Source organism: Vipera berus (assembly GCF_964194415.1).
Source record: "Vipera berus genome assembly, chromosome: 6".
Classification (NCBI taxonomy): Eukaryota; Metazoa; Chordata; class Lepidosauria; order Squamata; family Viperidae; genus Vipera; species Vipera berus.
Genome location: NC_138208.1, coordinates 27314805 through 27340196, shown reverse-complemented (window position 1 = coordinate 27340196; position 25392 = coordinate 27314805). Strand labels below are relative to the sequence as shown.

The following is a 25392-nucleotide window of genomic DNA, read 5'->3' as shown; positions in this document are numbered from 1 at the left end:
CCAAGGACTACCTGTATTTGTGTTAGTATATTCTTATACTTTAGGAGTAATTGTAACCGTCAGCCATGTTGTTTTACAGGTATCACTTTCTAGTCTGGTCTGTATGGTTTGTTTTGGTGTGCTGATCTCCTGGTATATTCAATCTTGTTACTTACACAGAGAATCTTCTGGTTGTATATGCTGACTGGTACTGTTTTACTCTTTCTAGAGTCTCTTTACATCTTGGCGACCAAAACTGGATGCAGTATTCCAAGTGTGGCCTTACCAAGGCATTGTAAAGTGGTATTAGTACTTCACGTGATCTTGATTCTATCCGTTAATGCAGCCTAGCACTGTGTTGGCTTTTTTGGCAGCTGCAGCACACTGCTGGCTTGTATTTAAGTGATTGTCCACTAGGACTCCAAGATCCCTCTCAGTTATTACTACTGAGCAAGGTACCCCTTATACTATACCTGTACATTTTGTTTTTCTTGCCTAAGTGTAGAACCATTTTTCACCATTGAATTTCATTTTGTTAGATAGCGCCCACAAGTCTGTCCAGATCCTCCTGTATCTTAAGCCTGTCTTCTGGAGTGTTGGCTATTCCTGCCAGCTTGGTGTTGTCTGCAAATTTGATGAGTTCCCATCTATCCCCTCATCCAAATTGTTGGTGAAAATGTTGAAGAGCACTGGGCCCAGAACAGAGCCCTGGGGCACCCCACTACACACTTCCCTCCATGTAGATGCAGTTCCATTGAGGACCACACGCTGAGTACGGCCAGTCAGCCACCTACAAATCCATCTGGTGGTGATGCTGTCTAATCCACATTTTTCTACCTTATCAAGTAGTAGGTTGTGATCTACTTTATCAAATGCCTTACTGAAGTCCAAGTAAGTTATATCCACAGAATGCCTCTGATCCACTAATTTTGTCACTTGGTCAAAGAATGCAATAAGATTTGTCTGGCATGATCTGTTTTTGACAAACCCATGTTGGCTTTTAGTAATGACTTTGTTTGCCTCTAGGTGTTTGCTAATTCGTTGATTATCTTTTCCAGAATTTTCCCAGGTATTGAGGTCAGGCTGATAGGTCTGTAATTTCCCAGACCCATTTTCTTCCCTTTTCTGAAGATGGGAACTACATCAGCTCTTTTCTAGTCCTCTGGTAGTTCACCGGTGCTCCAGGTTTTTTGAAAAATATAGTTCAGTGGTTCTGAGATCACATTTGCCAGTTCCTTGAGAACCTTGGGGTGTAATCCATCTGGTCTTGGTGATTTGAACTCGTAGCAGAGTGAGTGCCTGTTACTCGTCCCAGCTTCTGCCAACCTAGCAGTTCGAAAGCATGTAAAAAATGCAAGTAGAAAAATAGGGACCACTAAGGTGGGAAGGTAACACTGTTCCGTGTGCCTTTGGCGTCTAGTCATGCCGGCCACATGACCACGGAGACGTCCTCGGACAAGTGCTGGCTCTTCGGCTTTGAAACGGAGATGAGCACTGGCCCCGAGAGTTGGAAACGACTAGCACGCATGTGCGGGGGAACCTTTACCTTAGGCTGGACAGGTGCTCACTTACCATTTTCTTGCCTATCTTAACTTGTGTTTCTATTCTGTTTTTTATGGCACTATTTTTGATAGGTTGGACTGTTTTTCCCCTTTGTGTAAAGATAGATGCAAAAAAATGAGTTAAATAGTTATGCTTTCTCCGTTACTTGTCACCTTCTTGCCACTTTCACCCACTAATGGACCAATCATTTCCTTCCCTTTTTTCTTGTTTTTTACATGTTGAAAGAAGCTTTTTTTGTTATTTTTGACTTTGGTCGCAAGCCTTAGTTCATTTTGAGCCATAGCTTTCCTTACTTCATCTTTGCAGGCTCAGGCTATTTGCTGATATTATGACTTAGTTATGTGCCCCTCTTTCCATTTTCTATACTTGTCCTTTTTATCTTTCAATTTATCAGAGACTTCTTTATGGAGCCGTGCTGGTTTCTTTTGAGAGCTGTTATTTTCCCTTTGTTGGTATTGTGCTAGACTGGGCTTTTATTGTCTCACTTTTCAAAATTTCCCAAGCTTCTTGAGTTGTTTTCCCCTTGAGAATTCTCATCCATGGAATCCTTCCCAAGCCCTCTCTAATTAGTTCTCTTAAAGTCCAAGACACTAGTTTGCCTGTGTTCTATTGTTGTGCTTCCATAATGTTGAATTCCATTATCACTTCTCCCCAAGGTTCCTGTGACTTCAAGGTTCCTTTTATCATTTCATCTCTGTTAGTGAAAATTAGATCCAAAATGGCTAATCCCCTAGTTCCCTTCTCTACTTTTTGGGAGACAAAGTTGTCTGCTAGGTTTGTCAGGGATCTGTTTGATCTTCCACTTGGTGCAGAGTTTGTCTCCCAGTTGATCTCAGGGTAGTTAAAGTCCCCCATTAGTATTGCGATGTGCTTCCTACATACCTTAGTTAGCTGACTAGCAAAAAGTTCATCTATTTCCTCTGTTTGGTTGGGTGGTCTATAGTATACAACTATGGCAATGTCATTTCCCCCTTTTAAATTGACTCAAATGCATTCAAGAGAGTTTTCATCATTGTTGTGCTCTATTTCTGTAGAGAGGTAGTTATTTCTTATATAGAGCAACTCCACCTCCTCTTTTATTTGGTCTGTTTCTTTTAAATAATTTAAATCCCTCTAGCTGTGCATTCCATTTGTTGGTTTCATCCCACCATGTTTCTGTAATGGCAACAATATCATATCTGCCCTCATTAACCTGAATTTCTAATTCACCCTGTTTGCTGTTCATACTCTGTGCATTGGTGTATAGACATTTGAGTCCTTTATGACTGACCCTGTGTTTACTTTCTACATAACCTGTGTGGTGCCTGAGTTCCCCTATTGTCTTACCACCTATTTGGTTAGTGCACTTTGTGTGGCACTTGCTATAAAAGCTTGATTCTGCTTGACAACAAAGTTGATATTCTTGTCCACATACACACATCTATGTTACATGCATTGATAGTATCAATTAACTCACTGTTACTGCTGTTTAGTTTAAATATTCCTCCAGAAAGTCTGTGAATTTATAGCCGAGCAACTCCGTCCCTTTCTTTGATGGATGCAAACCATCTCTTTTGTACATGTTTTCATTGGACCAGCTACAGACATCGTGACTAACATATCCAAAGCCTTCCCCTTTACACCACTCCTTTAGCTACATATTGAATTATGCTATACGCTGGCCTTTTCCATTTTGCACCTTATACACCGGTAAAACCTCTGAAAAACTAAGCCTACAGCCTATTCTGCTAAGTTCCTGCCCCAAGCTCTGGAAATCATTCTGCAGAGAGTATATCTTTTGGGGACAGATCGTTAGTGCCAAGATGTACACTAGCCTCCACATCACAGTCCTTGCTGGCATTCTTGATTATTTCAGAAATATGCTTCTTGTCCCTACTGGCAGTAGCACCTGGAAGATACCTGACCTCTTTCAAAACCTGTGTCCTTTCCTAAATTTACATCCCTTATAATTGAATTACCAACCAGAAGGTGGCTTCTCTTTTTGAATTCCTTTTTCCAAAGCCTGTCTCAATCAGTGTTAATATGGAGAGAGAAGTCCAACCCGCAGCCATTCCCTTGTGGAGAATTAATTCATTTTACTTAAGCAAAGAATGATGTTCTGAAAAAAACACATTTAGATGAATATCGTACCTTATGAGCATCCGTAGGAAACTGACTAATAACATTCTGCACAGAAGTTTTAAGTTGAATGCATTGTCTTTTTAGTTTCATAAGAAAGGAAAGAAATTCATCACCACTGTAACAAAAAAGTTAAACAATTATTAATTTATACTAAAACAGGTAAATTCTTTAAAATTTTAACTTTCATAACTGCAACTAGATGCAAAGGGAGTATTTACTTTCAGATAAGGAATTACTATGGAACTATTTTTTTTACAATAATAACTAGGTAGTCTTATTTATTTTCTTATTTTATGCAGATGCATAATGGGTGAGGACACTGCTCACTCTAAGGTCATGTGAGAATGAATATCTTCAGCTCTGACAAATGAATGAATTACAGTGAGGGTAAAAAATATTTGATTCCCTGCTGATTTTGTACATTTGCCCCCTGACAAAGAAATGATCAGTCTGTTATTTTAATGATAGGTTTATTTTAACAGTGAGAGACAAAATAACAAAAAAATCCAGACAGCTCTTTGGTCTTGGCCATGGTGGAGTTTGGAATCTGATTGATTGATTGCTTCTGTGGACAGGTCTTTTATACAGGTAACCCAGGCTGAGATTAGAAGTACTCCGTTTAAGAGAGTGCTCCTAATTTCAGCTTGTTACGTGTATAAAAGACACCTGGGAGCCATAAATCTTATTGATAGGGGATCAAATACTTATTTCACTCATTAAAATGCAAATCAATTTACAATTTTTTGATTTTTTTTTGTTTGTTGTTATTCTATCTCTCACAGTTAGAATAAACCTACCATTAAAATTATAGACTGATCATTTCTTTGTCAGTGGGCAAACGTACAAAATCAGCAGTGGATCAAATACTTTTGCCGCTCACTGTATTAAAAAACTACATAAAAATAAATTGATTTATAAAGGCATAAGCTTTAGTATTTCACACTAGATCTTTGCAAAATAATAATTTGACTTTTAAATATGAGATGTTTATTACTATTTTTAGTTAAAGAAATGGTTTACCTTTCTTTTTATCAATATTTTACCTGAATTCCAAATTTGTCACTGCAGACAGTTCTTCCAACTTTACCTCTTCTATATGTAGTTCTTTAACAACATCTAAAATCTTTTGTTGATCTCTGGTATTCTTGATGCCAATCTAAAAATTTAAAAATATTTCTAAGGAGATTTAAAGTTTTAAACATTCAAATCCTTCAGATATTAATTATGCATCGGGAACTCTGCACTTGATGTAATTTTGTTATCAAAGTAAGAATAAAATAAATAACTACACATCTGAGCAAATAGTACATTTCTGTTTTATAATGAATTTTAATCAATAGATGCAAATTTAATACTTCTCTAAGTGACATGAGAAAGATTCAACAAAAAATGCAATACAAAACAATAGATATTTCTTTCGATAAATAAAATTTTGTTTCTTGACAAAGACAAGATGCAAAAAGGTATGGTACAATTATTTTGAATGATATTTGAAAATCACAATTCTTCTGGTCAGTAAAAATGATACTTTTAAAATCTCCAAGATGTGAATAAGGTAATGTGTCAACATCCAACTCGAGAATCTAAATAAAACTCAAGATTAAATCCGTTTCTGAAAATCTTCCAGTTTATTGAATACACTACATAATTATGTTGAAGTAAAACTAACTCTGAGGTTCCCACACCAATTCACAGACTTAAACTGTCAGAACCCATTTCTTTGCTGGGAAGAGGGTGGTTCTGTTCTGTTACTTTCAGCTTCTTTCTGTAGGTTCTGTCATTCTCCTGGGGGGAGGGGGGAGGCTCCAGGGAACACATCTCCTTTTTGCTTAGCCACAATGTATCCTCTTTGCCTTTTCTATCTGCTTGTTCTTTGATCTGTTCCTCCCTGATGTCAACCAGGATGGGAAAGAAATGTGCCTTTGGACATCTGGCTTAGCTCTCACTAGGGAAGAGAAAGATGCAAAGACCCAACATCTTCACAAGCATGGGAACGGACTCTGTTATCAGCTCCGTTCCCATAGCAGAACTAACACCTAGGGATTGGCTCATTTGAACTATCCAGATGAACTGTTGGGGTGGGCTTTGTTTGATACTCTTTTAACCTATTGATCTGAGCAGGAAACCCTCAGATCCTGCCTTCTATGCCTGCTGTCAGCTTCTCCTAATAAAAGTTCCTTTTGGAATGGAAATGTTCCAAGAGTCCTGCTTTCTTGGAATGAGGTTTTGAAGCAGGTCCTTCGTAAACAATAGTTTTCCCAGCCGAACGCCCAACGTCTTACGTAATCAACATCAACATGGTCCCAATTTCTTGCTGGGTAATTTGAGACATAAATATTTAGTTGACAGATAAACCTTTCCCCCCACTTGGAATGTTCTTTGGGGAACCCTCTTTTTATCAGCCTGTTTTTTATAAGTCTCAGAAGTCTTCTTTAATGCCATTTTCATGTTTCTCCAAACCTCTTCCCACCCCCTTACCCATTGATCAAGTGTCTGGGAAGTGGAGGGCATCTGAGGATAGTCAGGCATCAGGCTGAACTCTTTTCCTGTGGCTACTCTGAAAGGCGTGCTGCTGTGAACAGAATTATTGTAGGCAACCTCGGCGAAAGGGAGAAGGTCAGTCCAGTTTGTCTGTTGGTAAGAAACATAGCATCTGTTGTGATTCAGGGTCAGCCTGTGGGTTCGGCAGTTGGGTCGGACGACTCAGAGGAGGAGGAGGGGGGGTGTTGAAGAGCTTGCTGAGGGGATTGGACAGCTTGATGAGAGCCCCCAGCCAGGCCCCTCTCATCTGGTCACGACGCAGACCCAGCTGTGTGAGCCTGACAGCGTGGATGAAGATGACCCGCAGCTGGCCCTGTTCAAGGACGCCCAACGCAGGAGGCAGTCAATCAGGAGTAAACAGAGGAAGGCAATGGGGCACCTCGGAAGGAGGCAGAGAGAGGCCACGCCCTGAACTGTATTTAAGGGGAATGTGTGGGAGGGCTGGTTTGCTGAAGGCAACCGCTTGGATAGTTCCTGTTTCTTAGCTCCTGTTTCATGGTTGGTGTCTTGTCTTGCTCTGTTTTATGTTAATAAATTTGGCAGGCTTTATTCCAGCCTCTTGCCGTTTGTAAAGGGGTTGTCCCTGCCTTTTCTGCAGGGCCGGTAGCAGGCTGGTACAGAACAGCATCTAAGGTATTGGTCCACCATTTTGTTAGCGGATTCTGCAGCCCCATTGGTAGCTGGATGAAAGCAGATGATAACCCTTGAGATGATCCAATTAATTTAAGGAAATTCGTCCAAAATTTCGCTGTGAACTGCACTCTATCTGAAATTATTCGCTTAGGGGCGCCATGCACTCAGTAGATGTTTCAGGAACAATTTAGTCAGTCGTGCAGATGGGAGTCCTTTACAGGCGATAAAATGAGCCTGCTTCAAAAACAGATCTATCACAGTCCATATGATAGTATTTCCTCTACTGTTGGGTAGGTCTACAATAAGGTCCATAGCTATTTCTTCCCATGGTTGAGAAGGGTCTGCTACCGACTGCAGTAGCCCAAGGGTTTTACCTGGAATTCTTTTCATGGTGGCACATACAGTACAACTCTTGACATAATTTTCCACATCTTGTTTTAGTCCCAGTCACCAAAATTGCTGGTGGATGAGGTGTAGAGTTTTTAAATATCCGAAGTGTCCAGCCTGTTTTACATCATGGCTGTGTCTGAAAGCATTGAGACGGAGGGTTTCAGGTAGATACAATTTTTCCCGCATGTATGCCAAACCATCTCTGCATGTTAGGGAGGTTTGATTATCTTTGAACCATTGATCAGTAAGGAGCTCTCGTTTTAACTTCTTCACTCCTGAGTCATCAGGATTAGGGGTTCTGCGAGGTGTGAGTTGCGCTGCAGGTTGTGGACCGGGGATAATTGCCTCATGAACTTCTTCACGTTCACTTTTGTATTGTGGCAATCGGGAGAGCGCATCAGCTAGGAAGTTTTTCCTTCCCGGTATGTACTTTAAGTAAAGTTAAAATGGTTAAAGTACTGTGCCCATAGCACTTGCTTCAGGGACAATTTGCGGGGAGTTTTTTCGTGCCTCTAAATTTTTGTAATCTGTCCATACTTCAAAAGGCACCTTGCTCCCTTCTAAATAGTGTTGCCAGGTTAATAGCCCCCACCTAATTGCCTCCTTCTTCCAGACTGTCCATCTCCTCTCGCCTTCCGTGAATTTCTCAGAGGTGTAGGCACAAGGTTGTAGGACTCCACTTTTATTCTTTTGTAGTAACACAGCTCTGACTGCCACGTCGCTGGCATCTGCTTGAATTACAAAGGGCTCCCCGGGGCAAAGGTGCTTTAGGACTGGTTCAGCCGCAAATAGTCTTTTTAAATTCTCAAAAGCTTTTTGACAACTCATAGTCCATGCTAGTGGTTGGCCAGGCTGCGGTTTTCCCCCTCCCTTACCCATTTTGAGTAGTTCTGTAATGGGTAGAGCAATCTCGGCAAAAGAGGGAATGAATTGACAGTAGAAATTGGCAAACCCTAGGAAGCTTTGGAGTTGTTTGCAAGTCTCTGGGGGCTGCCATTCAATTATCATTTTCACTTTGGCTGGGTACATTTTGATGCCCTCGTCAGAAATTCTATAGCCAAGATGATCTCATCGGGTTTGGTGAAATTCACATTTCGACAATTTGACATAGTTTGGCATTCAATACACTTCTCTGACCAGTCTTACGTGATCAGTCATATTCGTACTGTATATCAGGACATCAAGATACACCAGAACCTCTTTGTATAAATGTTCATGTAGGACCTCATTAATCAACTGCATAAATACGGCTGGGGCCCCCTGCAGTCCAAATGGCATGACTTTGAATTGGTAGCTTCCCAAGGGGCAGTTGAAAGCCGTTTTCCACTCATCCCCCTCCTTTATTCTTACCCGATAATATGCTTCCCTCAGGTCTAACTTGGTGAACACGCTCCCCTTCGCCAGGTGGGTTAGTAAGTCTTTCAGGAGAGGGAGAGGGTATTTATTTTCCACACTCACAGCGTTTAGGCCTTTAGAGTCCACGCAGAGACGTACAGACCCATCTTTTTTCTCTTTGAACAACACAGGGGCTCCCACAGTAGACTTGGTCCGTTTGATGAATCCCCTTGCTAGGTTTGTATCCACATATCGCTGCATCTCCTCTATTTCAAGGGGGGACATAGTGTACATTTTTGGTTGTGGGAGTTTGGTCCCTGGTAACAGTTCAATGGAACAATCACTGTGGCGGTGAGGAGGCAAGGTATCACATTCTTTCTCACTAAACGCCTCTGCTAGGTCCTGGTACTCGTTGGGGATAAGTGGCTCCCAGGTGGCTGTAAAGCAGCCATGTGCGCTTGCTCATTGGGTGGGCTAAAGTCCTCTGTAACATCTGTTGAATCAATGGGGGGATCAGGCCCTATGGGTAATCTCACAGTTCTCATTACTTTTTCCCACCAGACCAATGGCTTCCATTTGTCTAGCCAGGCTAGTCCTAGGATCACAGTCTCAGACATCTTTGGAGCTACCAGGAAGCAAATAAACTCCCAGTGCTCGCCTATTTCCAGGCATAAGGGCTCTGTTAATTGACTAAAGTCCCTCCCATTAGGGAGCCATTGGCTTGCTCAAACCTCACAGGTTTGGAGAATGGCCCGTATGCCCAGTCTTAAGGCACATGACAGGCTAATGATGCATTGGGAGCAGCCAGTGTCGACTAGCACTTTCAGGTCTACTTGTGCCCCTGACTTAGGGATTATGAGTTTATCAGGCAATAAAAAGAGTAGGATGCATCGACTCACCATCGGGTTGTTCTCCCGTTCGTCGTCACTGTCGAAAGAGGGTAGAATGGGGGTGGATCCGGTCTGAGTTCCGGCGTCCTCCCGTGTGGGGGATGTGACCTGGACAACAGGTTCCTGTGTCATCCAGTTGGATTTCTCTCCCTTTAGCTACTGTGCAGGTCTCTTTCTCACTGCTAGTCCTGGTCTGTTCTGCTTTTGGGGGAAGGGGACCAGGCATTTCGCTGTTCGATGTCCCTGCTGTTTGCATCGGAAACAATTGCTGGGTCTACAGGTGGCTTGGGTCTTTCAGCCATCACAGTAGTTAGAGATCTTTGTGGGGGTGATTGCCATTCAGGTTGTTCTGACCTTGGCTCGGGTTAAGGTAGGAGAGGCTTCTTATAGCAGGAGAGCTGAACATCTAATTTCACTGCTGTCTGGTACCATTCATGCAGTTGGTCAGGTACAGCTCAGTAGATACATGCCAGAGAAAGGTAGTCATCTAACTCTTTTCTAAAAAGATGAATTATGGATTGCTCAGGCCATCTCTCTATCCGACCGGCCAGCTTTCGAAACTCCCGCACGTACTCCAGGGCAGGCAGGCCAGCTTGCTTTATCTTATGGATTTGCTCTTCTGCTCTGAGGGTGATGGATGGGTCCTCAAATCTTTCCCTTAGCCCCAGGAGAAAAAGGTGGGAGTCCTCCAATTCAGGGGCCTGCTTGTTATATAAATTGTTCAACCATTCAGATGCTTCTCCCTCTAGGATCCGGGTAGAGATGGGCCCAGCTATTCAAATGAGAGTGTACGTGGTTGAGGAAGAAAATCAGTTTCTCTGGGTCCCCATTGAAGGTTGCTCTGAAGGGTGGGCTCATTATTGGTTGCTGGGGCCCCATTGCTGCTGGTCCCACCCTAGTTGTTGGTTAAATGGTTGCTGGGGCCCCCACTGCTGTTGTTGTGTCTCCAGTTGCTGCTGGCCCCACTCTGGTTGCTGATTTAATGGCTGCCAGTTGCTGCTGGCCCCACTGGTCCTGCTGTACGTTCAGGGGTTGCATGTTTGGGTCCTGCTGCTGCCACCCTTGCTGTTGTCCTCCCACCAGCTCCTGATCTCCAGGCTTCTGCACCACCCCCAGCTGTTGCAAGGCTTCTATTAGCTGGGGCAAGCTCAGAGGTTGTTGGCCTTTCACTTGTGGGGGCTTCCCAACCTCCCATTGCTGCAGAGGCCCCAGGCTAGGGTCCTCTGTCTCTATGGGTCTGGAGGACTTGGCAGGAGACTCCTGGGTCTGGCAGGCAGTCTGATCTGCAGACAGGATTTTCCACTCACCCAGATTCTCAGTGGCTGAAGGGCTGACATCTCCTCCCCATTCTGCTTCTGGGGCCTCTTGCTGCCCGTATTCTCTACTGGAGTGGTTCCAGCTTGACAACGAGATAAGCTCAGTTATCAGCTGAAGTCTGGAGATCGGCTCAAATTCATCTTCCCACAGAAAACTATTATTTCCTCTTCAGAAGTTTCACGAGCAATCAGGCCTTCTCGAATTCTTCCCTGAATCTTTGCCAGCTTATCTCTTACCAGAAACACCGGCGGAGGTTCAGGACCCCCCTTTGAAAGAAAGGAGATTCTGGCATGATGTCATGGTTCCGATGAATGAGACAAATCAAACAAGCTGCAGGCATATTATTTATCTAAAAAGTCTTAGTAAAGAAACAAAACATCAGCACTCGTGGAGGGATGCCAGAATCTGAAATCTCCTCCCCCCAAACCCATCATAACACACACACAATCCCCGCCCTTATCTACACGTCATAAATCACACTATCCAATTAGTTTCACATGAGGTCTCTCCTCCCATTCTGTACGCGGGCTTCTTATCTTCTCAAAAATGACGTTAGAAAATTCCCTCCTGCAAGATTCAAAGTGAAGCAGTTTAAACAAAAGGCTGTCTCTTAGATTGTCAGTGCAAAAACATGTCAATATTTGCAGCGTTGACATCAGGGTAAAGTTAAAACGGTTAAAATATTGCACCCAGCGAACTTATTTGGGAGAGAATTTGTGATGGGGTGTGTGTGAGTGTTTCCAAGTTCTTATGATCAGTCCAAACCTCAAACGGCACCTTGTTCCCCTCTATAAAATGACATCAAGTCAATAAAAGCCCATCAGATTGCAAAAACGTCTTTCTCTCAGACAGCCCATCTCTGTCCTGCGTCAGTGAGTTTTTTTGAAGTGTAAGCGCAGGGTTGTAATTCTCCTTTTGGGTTTTTTTGTAATAGGACTGCCCCCACAACCCCATTACTGTGGCTGATAAACTTGAATGATAAACTGCTCTTCAGGATGAGGATGTCTGAGAACTGGTTGGGCAGCAAACAGTCTTTTTAAGTTCTCAAAAGCAGTCTGTCATGCCCCCATCAGAGCCTGAATCTGCTGAGAAAAATGAGCTGGAACTGAAGCCGATGTGGCTTCAGAGGAATGTGGGGAAGAGCAGGCTGAGGCAAGCCAGGGCCTTTCAGGAATGGGACAAGATGAACATGAGAGACAGAGCTCAGATGATGAACAAGGGCCACCCGCTCCTGATCCTAGAGCACGGAGTGGAGAGGAGGGAACAAAGCAGGGAGGCTCAACTAATCGGGAGGAGAGCACCCCACCCCTCTCCACAAGGCACACCTGGAGACTGAGACTTAAGGAGACGCTGTTGGGGAGGGGCATTTGTCGGGAACAAATGCTGAAGTCTTGGAGGTTTGTGTGCTGTTGCTGATCTTGGAAACAACTCTCTGATCATTTGTTCTGCATTGTTATTTCTGCTTCGAAACCCTGAAAATCTGACCATTGGACTGGCTGACAAACTTGATTTGGTGTTCAAAGACCTCAGACTGAATTTTGACTTCTCTTCTGAAACTACTCAGGCAAGCTTGTATTTCCACAGACTTGTTAGATTTTGTATGTTTCTTTCCTTGTTGTCTACATGGCCTTGAGTAAATTACTCCCTAATCTAACTGTGTGTGAGTCGAAACCTGAAGGACAGCTTGTTCCATACACACACTTTCACTGCCTGAAGAGTTAAAAACTTGTGAAACTACTTGCAGCCAGAAGCTGCTGAAGGTGTGTGTGTCTTACCTTGTTCTACACCTTGCCGGACACGTGGGAACATTTAGGGAAAATTTGGAGCAAATAAAGGGTGGTTTGAACTGCCAGTTGACTGTTTTGCCTCTGTGCCATGTCCTGGGTAATCACACAGTCTGCCACTCTAATGATTAACATAGGGGTTTGCCTGGTTGTGGTTTACCCCCATCTGTGCCAGTTTTTAACAGTTCAGTGATGGGTAAAGCAATCTCAGAAAATGAGGGGATAAATTGGTGATAGAAATTAGCAAATCCTAGAAAGCTCTGAAATTGTTTTCGAGTTTATGGGGCCTGCCATTCGATTACAGTTTTCACTTTAGCTGGGTCCATCTCTATTCCTTTGCTGGATATTCTGTAACCCAGATAATCCAAACATGCCTGATGGAATTCACATTTTGAGAGTTTTGCATTCAGCAGTTTTTTGAGCACTTCTCATACTAAATCATATGTTTTGCCACTCTCTGTATAGATTAAGATGTTATCAAGATAAACCAAACCCCTTTATACAAATGATCATGAAGCACCTGGTTGATCAGCTGCATGAATACAGCAGGAGCTCCTTGTAATCCAAAAGGCATGACTTTAAACTGATAACTTCCCAGGGGGCTGTTAAAAGGCAGCTTTCCATTCATCCCCTTTTATTCTCATGCAATAATATGCCTTTTTAGGTGTAATTTGGTAAATACTCACCCTTTAGCTAGGTGGGGTAACATGTCCTTCATTAAAGGGAGAGGTTATGTATTTTCCACTCAAGAGTCTAAGGAATCCATCTTTTTTCTCCTTAAACAATACAGGAGTGGCCACTTGGGATTTTGCGTGTTTCCACAAAAGTAACAGTCTTACTTTCTTTTGGGCTCTGAAGTAAGCATAGTGTTTTATTTTCGGGAGGGCTTACTTTTTGCCAGTACCGGCACCAGTAGGCCACGAGCGCGCAGGAGTGGGGCAGGGCCTGTGCATAGGGTGGAGAAGCAACACTGTGGCACTAGCATGGTGGCGGACAAGTTGCTTCACTCCCCCTCTTTGCGAGAAGTTGGAATTGATTGACCTTTTCCCCCCCCCAAAAAAAACTTCGTTTCCTTGCACGTGGCAAAAGAGAAACGGCATGAGGCTGGGAGTCAGGTAAGGAAAGCAATTTCTGGGGGGAGCGAGGATTTCTTTCCTTACCTGCCCCACTTGTTCCGAGGCCACTTTCCACTGAGCCGCATTGCTCTTGCCAATGGCCCGAACACCCACTTCAGCATCCTCCCTTCCCGAGCCTCTGGCACTCCATCTACTGCTTTAGTGGCTCTGTAGGCAGACATTGGCATTCCTGTTCATGTGGGAGTGTATTTGATTTAAAAAAAAGTTAACTTCTTGGGGTCCCCATCGAATGTAGGCTTGAAAGAAGGGGGCTGCTACAGTTGTTACCGATCTAAGAGAAACTGTAGCAATCCATACTGTTGCAATTGATCCTGTGGGAGTCCCACTGCTTGATCAGCTCTTGGCAGGGGTCCTGGACTGGTGTAGCGCCGGTGATGTCTGAGGCTGAGTCACCGAGGGTGTCGCTTGGGACTAAGTTTGTAACGATGATGGTCTGGTACCGATATCTATCTGGACTAGCTCAACATGGATATAGGCTATATGGGTATCAGCAGTGATTGGGCTTGCTCTATGCCGATAGCGTTCAGGGCTGGTCTGGCGTGGGTATCAGTCAGGGCTCGCATAGCGTCAGTACTGATCGAGGCTGACATATTGCTGTTGATGGTCGGGGCTATCATGTCGCTGACAGTGGTCTGGGCTTCGCCATCCCAATGGACTCAAAGTTAAAGCTGATGGCTTTGGTTGTGGGGAGGTAGCCTGGGCCCCAGCTATGGGACTGGGATTTCGCCTGGATTGGGGATGGTCTAGGGGAAATCTGTCATCCCGTTCACTGGAAAGTAAGTGATGGGTGACCTGCTCCTTTCCTCCCACCTCCAGTCCTTCAAACCTCTCTCTTAACCGCTCAACGGACTGGCTTCGGATCACAGATATTTCCACTCACCCGATTCATCCCAAGGTGCCAGTCGCTTGGCTCCTCTTCAATCAGGAGAGCGCAGTTCGTGGGAAGCAGTTAGTGGAAAGCAGTTAGTGGAAATTCAGCTTCTGCGGCCTTTACTAAACTCGTCTTCACTTGGGCTGCCTCTGCATGCCAAGTGTCACCAATAGATAGGACTCCCTCTGACAGCAATAATGGCTCCAACTGGATCTCATGTTCCTTTGGTCTCGTGCTGATTGCCAGAGTCACCGAAGGCACACTATCAGGGCAATGGTCTGCACCCCATCCGCTGATGTGTTTGCTGTAGCTTTGAGGCTAGTAATAGGCTCTTCCTTTTTTTCCATCACGAAATCTTCCCTGAGTCTTTGTTGTCTTCGGGTAGGCAACCAGAGCTCAGGACCCCGTGTTATTAGAATAGTTTGGAGTCTTAGGTTAATGTCATGGTTCTGATAGATGAGACCATTTAAAAGAACTTCAAGGCAAGCATTTCTTCCTTAAAGAACATTTTTATTTGGCTACAACATAATGGCACATACAAAGGTGAACCCAAGACTAAATTCCCCTCACCTTGGTTACAAAGTTGCAAGTTTCATTTCCCACCCCAAATTGCTGTCATAAATCACATTCACCATTTTTTTTGAAAACGTGGGCACTCCTCCCAGCTGCTCCAGCCCGCCAAAATAGTATCAACAATGACCTTGGTTCCCATACATGTGAAAAGTTTTTGCTAACTTAAAACTACACATCCCCCTCCTTGTTCTAATTAAATATGTGGCAACGAAGACAAAATGAAAATGGCTTCAGTTCAGTTTGTCACAGCATTGACATATATATTAACTTAATGAACATTCTCCATTTTACTCACATTACCAATCATTTCAACTGAGAATTGCAAAACATCTTGTACTGATAAAAGTTACAAATATTAACAGACCCTTTGTATAACACTAATTCCTATTAAACACATCCAGCCTAACCTTTTTTTTGTAAAAAAGGGAACAATTAAGAGATTCAAATGTGTTAAACCAGACATGTGAAACACAAGGCCCGGGGGCTGGATGCGGCCCGCGAAGTGGTTTCATGTGGCCCGCGAAGCCATCCTGGAAACAGTAAGGGAACGGCCCCCGCTGTCTTGGCCCTGGCCCAGGGTGGCCGGGAGCCAATGTACAATTTCATGGTGGTTATCTATGCTGAAATACATTCAGTCTTAGCTCCATCTGAAAAGAGCGAGGGACCGGCCCGTGCCGTGTCGGCCCTGCCCCATGGGCGCATGCTGGGGAGGTATCACCCTTTGTGAGGAATGAAGAAATGCACCATCGCTTGGAAGTGGCCAGCACATGGCCCTGCCTACTTCGGGCAGGCTAGGGGCTGGGCAGTGTTGTGCTTCTCTTCAGATTCATGCCACCTGGTTCGGCCTCTCGGCATTGTAAGAACGCCCCGCTGCCTGCCAAAACCAGGCAGGCTGGGCAGCATTACACAGGTAACATCGACTCTCAAGCTGCTCATGGCAACTTCTCCCACAGAGCCCACCAAGCTGGATATGTGAAGTAGGCGAAGGCCATGTGCTGGCCACTTCCAGGCGATGGTGCATTTCTTCATTCCTCACAAAGGATGACACTTCCCCAGCTGTGTTTCTTGCCTGTTTTTCTCCCTCCCTCATGTCAAATATTTTCCCACCACTCTGTTGGAAGGAAGGAAGGAAAGAAGGAAGGAAGGAAGGAAAGAAAGGGAGGGTCTGAGGGAAGTCCTACCTTAGTCCTGCCCTGCTGCCCTTTCAGCATCCCCTTGCCCCCTCCTCCTGGCCTAACCTGGGGGTCTCCCATCCTATTGCTAAGGAAGCTTTGGATACAAAGCCAGGTCTCCTCACATGGAGAGGGAGTGCGCCTCCCTCTTGATTTTGCCCTCCTACCCACCATGAGCAACCTGGCTAAGGAGAGCAAGCACAGCAGCAGCAACCTTGAGGAGGAGGTAAATACAGCTGGGTACCCCCTTGGGGAAGTGGGGCTGGGCTTAGTGCCGCGCGTGCTTGAGGGCTGGGCTGGGCATTTGACCTCCGCGCCACTGTCCAGCCCCCACCCCATATGGCCTGAGAGGAACAGTGAGGCTCCTCCAGGGGACCATGCCTTGGCACTTCCCCGGTCCCATCTCCTTCTGCCAGAGACCCTCAGATCTGTCCCACTCCTGCCCAGGCCCCCATAGGCACCCTAGACACAAATGATGTAGAGCTGGCCACGCCCACCCAGGCCATACGCACTCCAGCCACGCCCACCCAGTAGGCCACACCCACCCGGGCCCCCGAGGGCAACCGCAATCCTGATGCGGCCCTCAATGAAATTGAGTTCGACACCCCTGAGTTAAACAGAAGATACTACTTTTCTCAAAACAAAATGCAAATCATATTGAAAATTGTTATGAAGTGGAAAAAATACAGAATTAAGATTTAAAAGAGCAGTATTGTTGTTGTCATAAGAGCAAATATACAATAAATGAATAGGCTAACCTGTATTAAGTCTTCTTTTCCCATTGTCAAAAGCTGTCTTAAAGGTATTTCTGTCTCCTATAAGAGATGAAAGTATATTCCCAGAGATACTTTGGGCCAAGATCCTATTATGTAGGCCAGTAACCCACTTTACTATTAAACTTCAATTATTTTCACAATGAACACAGAAAAACAAGCTCAGAAGACACTTTAAATTTGTATTAGACAATATTGGATCATCGTTTCAGAAATATTTCCTCATCTAAACAGAATGACCACAGGTGGGGGAAAAAGCAGTGGCAACAACTTCCAACTTCCTGCCGGCTTCCCCATTGAGTTTTCTTGTGGGAAGCTGGCAGGGAGAATCTTTCCTTGAACACAGAAAAGAAGCTATTTTTAATTTACACCTCTCAGAATATTATGAACAGTTAATCACATGAATGCTTGAACTTCTGAATTAAACCTAAGCAGTGACATTGAACTTCTGGATTAAACCTAAGCAGTGACATTTTGAATTGTACAGTAATATATTACTATGAAACCTCAATTTAGTGGACCTGTTAAAAATAATACAAACTACAAAAAATAAAAGAATCCACTATTAGGGTATCCACTGCACCTAAAGTAATCAATAAGTATGGCATTTAAAATAAGGAAGCACAATTATTTATATCTTGTACATTTTGACATTAAACAAATGACATTATTTATTTTGTATCCCACCCTTTTTATTTACAAATAACTCGAGGTGGTAAACATATTCAACACATCTTCCTCCTCCTAATTTCTCCACAACCACCACCCTGTGAGAAGAGATTGTCCCAACTCACTTAGCTGGTTAAGGCAGTCTTAAATTCAGTCTCCTGCTTTCTAGTATGATGCCTTAACTACTAGACTAAACTGGGTTTCTTTCATATCAATATTAAATATTAAAAATTATGCAAATTCTCCCACAAATTACGCAGCTTGTGTTATTATATAATGGCAATAAATTATCCCCACCCTGAATAATCCATTTGAGATTTCACTGCACCCATATGTTTTCAATAAAAAAATCTTACCTTCAGTAATTCTGTTATGTGTTCAAGTTCAAGACCATGTAGAAAGACTTCCATGTCACTAAAAGCTGCATAGGAACTTTTCACATGCATTGGTTCAATTATTTTTTAAAAATATATAAATAATTTTAATAAATGCTTTAAGCCAAAATTAAATTATTTGTTTCAAAGAAAGACATGCTATTATTAATCCATTTTACAGATACTAAAATATATTTGTCTACATTTTAAATACACAAAGACAAAAAAAGCCCTAAATATTGGGCTGTAAACCTTACATTACAGTGAACAAAACATTTGAAAGCACATACTTGTTCTGAAATACTGGATCTAGTTCAAATCCAATTCTACATAAAATTATGTTGGAATTTAAAAATGCATCCTCTGTAATATCTGTATTTTCTTCCAAAAGTAAAAAAGAATTTGATGCATGTCAGGTAAATTATTACATGTATGTTAGAAAACAATTGATGATTATGTTCCCAATAATCCAGCATTAAGGTATGCATAGATCCTTAATTTCTAAAGACTCTATATCAATTTAAACATCCAAGCACAAACTCCTTAGCACTAGTAGTGCAAAACTGTAGCTCATAAGACTTTTGATAGAAGAAGATGTGAACAATTGTCAATTTCAGGCCTAACAGCAGTTTTTCTACTCTAGAACAAAGATTTCAATTAGAACACAACTTTCAAAACATAAGTACTGAAGTCTGAGGTACTACCTGCTTTTATGGCTTTTAAGGGCATCTGGAACTGTAGTTATAAATCTGTGAATAGGTTCTTCTTTAGTCAGGTTCTGGAAATTTCTTTGGAAAGGACTTGCCGTCAAAGAAAGTAAACTGAAAAGCTACAAAAAATCACAGGAAACCATTTTCACCATTTTTATACCTGTAGCAATATGTTCATTCTAAAACAAAAGAAATTGGGAATTCACTGAAATAGTGAAAATGATTTTCTAATACAACAATTTCTGCTAATTTATCTTTTCAAAGAAAATTATCTGAATTCAATTCTCAATTCCAAGATGTTAAATTAAAAGATTTATTGAACTGATAAAGTATCAGGAAAAGCACTCTTATTATAGGAAACATTAAAAATGGTTTCTTTAGGGATATATGAATATACAGGTTAACACTATGTAATGAATTTAGCCTGTGAAAACAAAATATTTTGAGATGCCTGGAAGCATTATTTCAGAGAAAACAGAACTATAGAAATGTTTATGGCAACCAAATCTATCAAAAATGCTCTAAGCATTTTTAAAAGTCCTGCATTTTCTTTTGAAAAATAGGATATAAACTATTTAATGGGAATATTAAGTACTTTGTATTCCATACAAAGAAACAGAATGCAGATACTTAAAACACTTATTGGAAATAAAGTAGCAAGTTTGGAGCAGAGGTTAAAGTACCAGCTAGAAATAAGATAGCTGAGTGATTCTTTGACCAGTCACTATCTCTCAGCAAGAGATGAAGCCAGTGGCAAGCACTTCTGAAAATGTCTATGGAGACTGTCAGTCATCCAGGTCATGTTTGTCCCAAAGGTGCTTTTTTCCCAAAAGGCAATTGGACTTTGCTTCTCATCCAATAAACTTCTTCAGTTTTGACTGAATGGTGGAGGATGGAAGGATTTATATTCCTTGCAGTCATTTGATTGTTAGCACTCTTTCTGAGTTGTTGAGGTCACTTGTAGGTTTATTTGTGCCCTCAGGGCACCTGAATAGTGGAGATAGGTGCAGAACCTTCTTGGAACTACTGATAGGACTGTGTTGTAAACATGACATAGGTGGTATCGTATCTGTCCCGCTCTGTTGGGAGAGATCTGTTCAATCTTAACATAGCTAGCCTCTTTGACCCCTCTTTCAAACCAGCAGTGCTCTTTATCCAGAATGTGGATTTGGCAGTCTTCAAAACAGTGACCTTTATTTTTTAAATGAAGATGGACGGCTGAATCTTGTCCTGATGGCTTTCTTCTATGTTTCTTCAAAGTACAGATCTATATGTCTCTATACATGTATTGTACTGCATATATCATATTGCTGAGTTTGTGTCTAGGTCAGCAGCTCCCAACCTTTTCTATACCCCGCACCCCTAGAACTTGGTGATCATGTTGGTGAACCTGTTTTTATCAGCAGCCACACAAAAAAGTGCTGCTGAGTTTTGTCCAAACCAGTCCCTTGGATTTTGAAGCCATGATGTTCTTCTTCTGCCTGGACCTCGTTTGCCCTCAATCTTTCCCTGGAGAATTAAATGGAGTATGCCATATTTTTCTGGGTGTCACCTCACATGTCTGAAATATTCTAACTTTTGTTTTTTAATTGTTTTGCTGATTTCCCTTGGTTTTCCCAGGCGGCTTATCAACTCATTTCTGATCTTGTCAACCCAGCTTATATGTAAGAGCCGCCTGTAAATCCACATTTCAAATGCTTCTAGGCTCTTCAGGTGACCTTCTGTCAGAGACCAACTCTCTATACCATAGAGCAGGATAGAAAAAAATATAACATCTGACAAGCCTGAGTTTCAATCTTAAGGCTTATGTCGTGACTGCAGAAGACCTTTTTCATTTTGAAGAATGCTGTTTGACCTTTCTCTATCTTTGTCTTTACTTCAATGGTTATGTTCCAGCTTTCATGTAAATTAGAACCGAGGTGCATGATTCTTTCAACTTTTTCTAATGGTAGTCCTTCTGAATTTATTGGTGGTAAATTAACAAGTTGTTTGCTGATGACCATGATCTTGGTTTTTCAGGTGTTAAGCTTCAAGCCATATTTTTCAGATATTTTTCAGCTTCTGATATATCTCGCACCCCTTACAAAAGTTCAAAGTAACACCAAGAATTATGCATGTATATTATAATTTTGAAAACCTGAGTTTCTGCATCCCTTGGAATATCATCTTGCACCCCCAGTGAATACCTGGTCTAGGTGTTTTATCCTTGGGGTGGACAAGCTTCTGCCTTAGTGTACTTTGGGTTTAAAGTGTGCATGTATATTGTGTTGGATGAAAATCTTCCTGAGCTTTTTCAGATATTTCTGCAATATATGGAATAACAATGTTGCTTTGTTTGTAGTTCTCTTCTTTGTCTGTTATGGAGGAGCTCCTGCTGAGTCTTTTTTTTTGGATTTGAAAAAAACACTTTTGGGACACTTCTGAAAATGTAGTAAAAAAAACCAGCAAGTACTTGTCCAGATAGTCACTTGAACCCAATAAATTAAAAATACACACACAAAAAGGGAATACAGCAGAAAACTGAATCTATAGTTTTTCCCCAGTAAAAGATAGATCTAGTTGAGTATTTTTTTAAAAAAAAATCATTTGTTAAACTGTCAATTACCCATTGTATCTAGTAAACCACCTTTGCCTTTCTTATCCAAGTCCCTTACTTATACTTTATTTTTAACAGAACAATTCTCTAATAAAATGTCAATGTGTAGTCTATTTTCAGAGATAATTAATTCATGCATTTTTTTACCTTTTCATACTAAGTTGATTGTTCCTGTTTTCTGTTCTACTTTAATTAGTATCTTAATGGAAACAACTGCAGATGTTAACTAACTGAAATGTTAGGTAACTTTTTTGAATAACAGATGAAATGAATACCGTAGATTCCGGCGTATAAGACTACTTTTTAAACCATGAAAATCTTCTCAAAAGTCAGGGGTCGTCTTATACGCCGGGTGCTGAAACTTTAGGGATAGGGCTGGCTGGAAAACCTGGAGCGGATCTTCCATTTAGTCTGCGCAGGGAAAGCGGGACCAATTAGAGTAGAAGCTGCAGTCTGTGATTTTTTACAGGCTGGGGTCTGGGCTTCTTTCCTTCTAAAGTTGAAGAGCAGCTGTAGGCAGGTGGGGAATGCAAGAGCAATTTGAAAGGCAGGTGGGGAATGCGTAGCAGAGCAGCAGCTTAGCTCTAAGGACACATTTGACTCAGGAACTGGGCGGGCTGGCTGGAAAGCCTGGAGCGGATCTCCCATTTGGTCTTTTTTTTAAATCCCATTTATATCCCACCCTTCTCCGAAGACTCAGGGCGGCTTACAATTTAAAGCACAAATCAATGTGCTTAGCAATAGCCTTCATTCTATGTATATGCCTGCCTATTAAAGCTTTCAAACCCCCCCCCCCCCCCAAGCAGCATTATTACAAAGTCAGCTTATTGCTCCCAACAATCTGAGTCCTCATTTTACCTACCTTGGAAGGATGGAAAGCTGAGTCAACCTTGAGCCTGGTGGGATGAGAAACTGCACTAATTGCAGGCAGCTGGTGTTACATAAGGCTCTGCGCAGGGAAAGCTTTAGAGTGAATTAGGAAAAGTGAAAAAGTGAATTAGGAAAATAGGAAACGGTTGCTGGAATTGGGTATGTGTAGTTTAACGAAGAGAAGGGTGAGGGGTGACACGATAGCAGTGATCCAATATCTCAGGGGCTGCCACAAAGAAGAGGGAGCCAAGCTATTCTCCAAAGCACCTGAAAGCAGGACAAGAAGCAACGGATGGAAACTAGTCAAGGAGAGAAGCAACCTAGAACTAAGGAGAAACTTCCTGACAGTTAGAACAATTAACCAGTGGAACAACCTGCCTCCAGAAGTGGTGAATGCTCCAACACTGGAAGTTTTTAAGAAGAGACTGGACAGCCATTTGTCTGAAATGGTATAGGGTTTCCTGCCTTAGCAGGGGGTTGGACTAGATGACCTCCAAGGTCCCTTCCAACTTCTTCTTCTTCTTCTTCTTCTTCTTCTTCTTCTTCTTCTTCTTTTCTTCTTCTTCTTCTTCTTATTATTATTATTATTATTATTAAGTTTAATCCACTTGCACTGTTTTATATTTACATGTTTGATGACAGCCTTATGTTTATAAGTGACAGTTTTCCTACTAAATACCTGCATGTCATAAGCATTTGAATTAAAATTACCATATTAAAATCAAATCTGATGTTTTTTAATTTTTATTTGGTGTGTGTTGGAAGAGGGGTAGTCTTATACGGTGAGTATAGCCCAAACCCTATAATTTAACAGGAAATGTAGGGGGTCGTCTTATACGCCCAGTCGTCTTATACGCCGGAAAATACGGTATATATGTAGACATATAATAGCTATAAAAGGATAGAGCATGTTTACAAATAAAAGACATAAGACATTAATGCAATTGACATTACTGACAAATGCATAAAAATTAATTGCACTGCACATTCATATCAATATTAATAGTAAATAACTTATCAGTTCTGATGTTTAAAAAACCCTTTATAAAATATACCCCCATAGACAATTAAAAATCTCAACTCAAGGATTGATGCTTCACATAAAATAGTACCTCTAAATGCCTGTTCTTCTTTGCAATCTCTCCTGGGGTCTGTCCATCTTTTGTCTGTATTGATTTATCAGCTCCAAGTTCAAGCAGCTTGAATACTACTTTTTTATGACCCTGGAATGCTGCCCATGTTAACGCCTGTAATGATTTATTAGCATTGTGATGGCATTTATTTTACAATAATAAAAAGGAAAAACTTCAAATATAAATTACTTCTGAATGATCCCACTCTATGTAACACATAGTAGTTTGTCTTCACATCCCAATTCAGCATCATTTCTTGCTAAAGTTTAAAACAAAAATTTGAAATAGGAACAACAGGGAAGAAAGGAAATATGAGAAAAAAGTGAGGTTAAAGATTGTGGTTTGAGCTGATGCAATACGGGAGCACATAAATTAAATTGTGCAAAACATTGTGCATCAGTTGCACCTATTCCTGAATCATGAGGTTCTGCTCAGTTATTCACACCTACTGTACTCATCTCCTGAATGGACTATTGCAACATGCTTTACGTGGGGCTGCCTTTGAAGAGTATATGGAAGCTTTAGCTGGTACAAAATACAACAGTACGGGCAGTTATGTGTGATCCTGGAAAAACATATGTTGCATCTCTTCTTCTTGAGCTGCATTGGTTATCAGTTTGTTTCTAGGTCCTATTCAAGTTGCTACTTTTGACCTACATGGCAAAAATCTGAATTATCTGAAGGATTGCCTCTTCTCAATTACATCTACCCATCTCATCAGGTCCAGCAGAAGAGGCATGCCTTTTCCACCATAGCACCCACACTCTGGAATATAGCCCCGAGGCAGGATTAACCCCAAACCTTACAGCCTCCTAAAAGCCCTCAAAACATAGTAAGTTTTCCATCAAGCCTGGTGAATGCTCTGGCAACAGGGAGCCCATGCAGAGGCTACATTACAAATAATAATTGGTTTTATCCTCTCACAATTTTGGTCTTAATTAATTGTTTTAATTGGTTTTATAATTGTTGGTTATACACCTCCCAGAATCACCTTGGGTAACATATGCAGCCATATAAATTTGCCAAATAAAGCTGTGTTACACTTTTGAGTGGAACTAGAATTTTCCTTTTTTTTACCTAGCTCTGCTTTGCTTTTTATTTTTATTAAACCTAAGACTACATTTCCACTTATTTTCCACTTCACAATAGTCTACTTTATTGAAATATTTGAAGTTTCATAAAGGAAAGGAAATAATCTAGTTAGGATTATACAAAAGCTCACAGTGTAACCGCCTTTATCTTGAGCATTTACTTGTGATCCATGAACAACAAGGAGAGCAACAACTTGAGAATGGCCTTCCCGGGCTGCATACATTAATGGAGTCATTTTCTTCCTAAAGAAGAATTCATAATATCTGTTAAAGAAAGAATAGCTAAATTCAAAGCATATTTTAATTTGTTATTAAATAAAAACAGCATTGTCAACCAAGTTATTATTTATTTATTTATTATTTAGATTTATATACCGCCCTTTCCCGAAGGACTCAGGGCGGTTTACAGGATATTTAAAAGAAAATCAATACAAAAGTTAAAACAATTAAAAAAGATTAAATGAAACCCTGAGAGAAAATAAAAACCCCAGTTAAAATTAAAATTAAAAATTCTCAAATATTTATGCATCACATGTTCTGTAAGAAATCTCAGGCCAGAAATTGTCAAGTTCAGTGGAATGAATTCTAGGTTCCTTGCTTAACCAACTGATACAACTAATTGCTGATGCAAATGTTATCATGCTCCATGAAACATAGAAAAAGATAACACATAAAAATGAGATGACTCAAAAAGAAAAAATATTTCACTAAAATTTTCTTTACAAATGACTGAATCCAGTTCTTGTCAACATAAGGTGTTACCCCCCCGTTGATGGGGCTCGTAACTTGGGCGTTCTCCTGGATTCACGGCTCAGTTTGGAAGATCATATAGGAGCTGTGATCAGGGGGGCTTTTGCCCAGATTCGCCTGG

General features: G+C 41.6%; 1 protein-coding gene across 1 annotated transcript in view; it reads right to left on the bottom strand.

Annotated features, from left to right (window-relative positions):
- ASZ1 (ankyrin repeat, SAM and basic leucine zipper domain containing 1) overlaps positions 1-25392 on the bottom strand; it is a 58123-nt gene that overhangs the window by 2654 nt on the left and 30077 nt on the right. The window contains exons 5-11 of the mRNA XM_081330415.1: positions 24653-24764; positions 23410-23544; positions 18826-18950; positions 18104-18179; positions 17064-17120; positions 4707-4819; positions 3673-3778 (exon numbers count right to left, since the gene is read on the bottom strand). Coding sequence (XP_081186541.1) covers positions 3673-3778; positions 4707-4819; positions 17064-17120; positions 18104-18179; positions 18826-18950; positions 23410-23544; positions 24653-24764 — 724 coding nt within the window. The remainder of the gene's footprint in view (positions 1-3672; positions 3779-4706; positions 4820-17063; positions 17121-18103; positions 18180-18825; positions 18951-23409; positions 23545-24652; positions 24765-25392) is intronic.